Source organism: Haplochromis burtoni, unplaced genomic scaffold, assembly GCF_018398535.1.
Source record: "Haplochromis burtoni strain Fernald_Lab_line unplaced genomic scaffold, NCSU_Asbu1 Contig_766, whole genome shotgun sequence".
Lineage (NCBI taxonomy): Eukaryota > Metazoa > Chordata > Actinopteri > Cichliformes > Cichlidae > Haplochromis > Haplochromis burtoni.
In genome coordinates, this window is record NW_024583127.1 from 91,216 (window position 1) to 92,692 (window position 1,477).

At 41.3% G+C, this 1,477-nt stretch overlaps 1 protein-coding gene across 1 annotated transcript; it reads right to left on the reverse strand.

The window, feature by feature from the left end:
- Positions 1-445: 445 nt before the first annotated feature.
- LOC121811832 (protein mono-ADP-ribosyltransferase PARP14-like) lies at positions 446-1,477 on the reverse strand (the record flags this gene model as incomplete). Its single annotated transcript, XM_042215583.1, is given in 3 exon segments — positions 446-512; positions 619-813; positions 1,225-1,477. Coding segments are annotated over 3 exon segments (515 nt in total), but the record flags the coding sequence as incomplete, so codon positions are not given.

Here is a 1,477-nt window from a genome sequence, read left to right on the forward strand (position 1 = left end):
ATTTTGACATGTTAATCAAATTATAGTTAAATGAGCAAAGTTTGAGTCGTGTTTGAAACATGTGACACCTTCACACGAGTCAATTAAAAACATAAAGCAGCTTTCAAATTGGAATCAGTGGATGTTTGAATGTGCTGTATTTACCAATGCACTAATGCACAAAAGTCTTTGATGAGCATTCCTTTGTAAACTCAGCATTCAATGAATTTATGTAGTAAGCTCATTTGGCCCTGTGGTGAACACTGTTGTGGTGTTCAGCAGAACAGAAACTCCACAAAAACATGAAAAGACAGCGACAGATTGAAAAATACTGCATAAACCAGAATTTACTTTTAATCCTGGTTTAAAGATGTATGTAAGCCAAATCTATCCCTTCATGTTGTAATTACATGAACATTTACAGAATCCTCTAAACTATGATCCAAATGACAGCACAGGTACTCACAGTCTGGTCCTGAATGCTTCCCTTACATAAAATGATCTTCAGCCCCTCAGCTGTGGTCTGCTCCAACCTGCATCCAATCAGATAACAGGACTGATGATATCAAAGAGGCCTCATGGACATGAGGTCATCAAGAGTGTGATAAAACCAAAGAAATAGAAGGGGAACCACCTTACCCTCCATGCTCTCTATGGCTGATTTGCTGCTTGGGGCTCTGGCCTCCCCTGTTACCGTGATGATTTCCTCCCCTTCCACCTCCTCTTCCACCGCCTCTTCCACCGCCTCTTCCTTCTTCTCGTTTTTCATTACACCAGCTGGCATCATGTGATTGGTTCTGACCTCTGCCTCTGCCTCGACCCCGCTTATGTCCACTAGGAAGTAATGACAATTTTAAATACTTTCCAAATGACTCCAATTTGACTGAATACTTAAGCAGCCATTTAAAGTTAATAATAGCTGCTCAGCCATCTTTGTGGCTTAGGAAGCCATAAACCATAAATCTGACCAATAAATTGATATAATCTTTCTCAACTAGCTCAGCATCAACAAAGTTTACTGAAAAGATTTAAAGAAATAGTTTTATTTTGGGGGATTGTGGATATAGATTACCTCCATGCTGTCAGGTATACAGAAGTGCTTATACAGTTATACAACAGACAAAATCCAAATAAGGACGTTACATGGAGCTGGATATTGTTACCTGTGATCATGAGCTTGATGAGTATCAATGTTAAGATGTTTACAGTAAAAGTTCATTATTAAAAATGGTTAAAAAAAATTACCCTGAAGCTCCTGTTCGTTTCCCGCCTGCTTGCTGTGGGATGGTCATGGTAGGTCCGAGGTCTGAGAACTCCTTGCTCACAGCTGTAGCCATGACTCTGATGGTGCTATCGTTGTTGTCCACCAGGTGAATCTCAGTTAATGATCTCAGACCTTGTGGGCTGTCACAGTGCTCCCGAACTGCCTGGGCTATGGTCTCAGCACAGAGGTCAACAGGGAAACCAAAGATGCCCGAGCTGATCGCTGGCAGTGCAA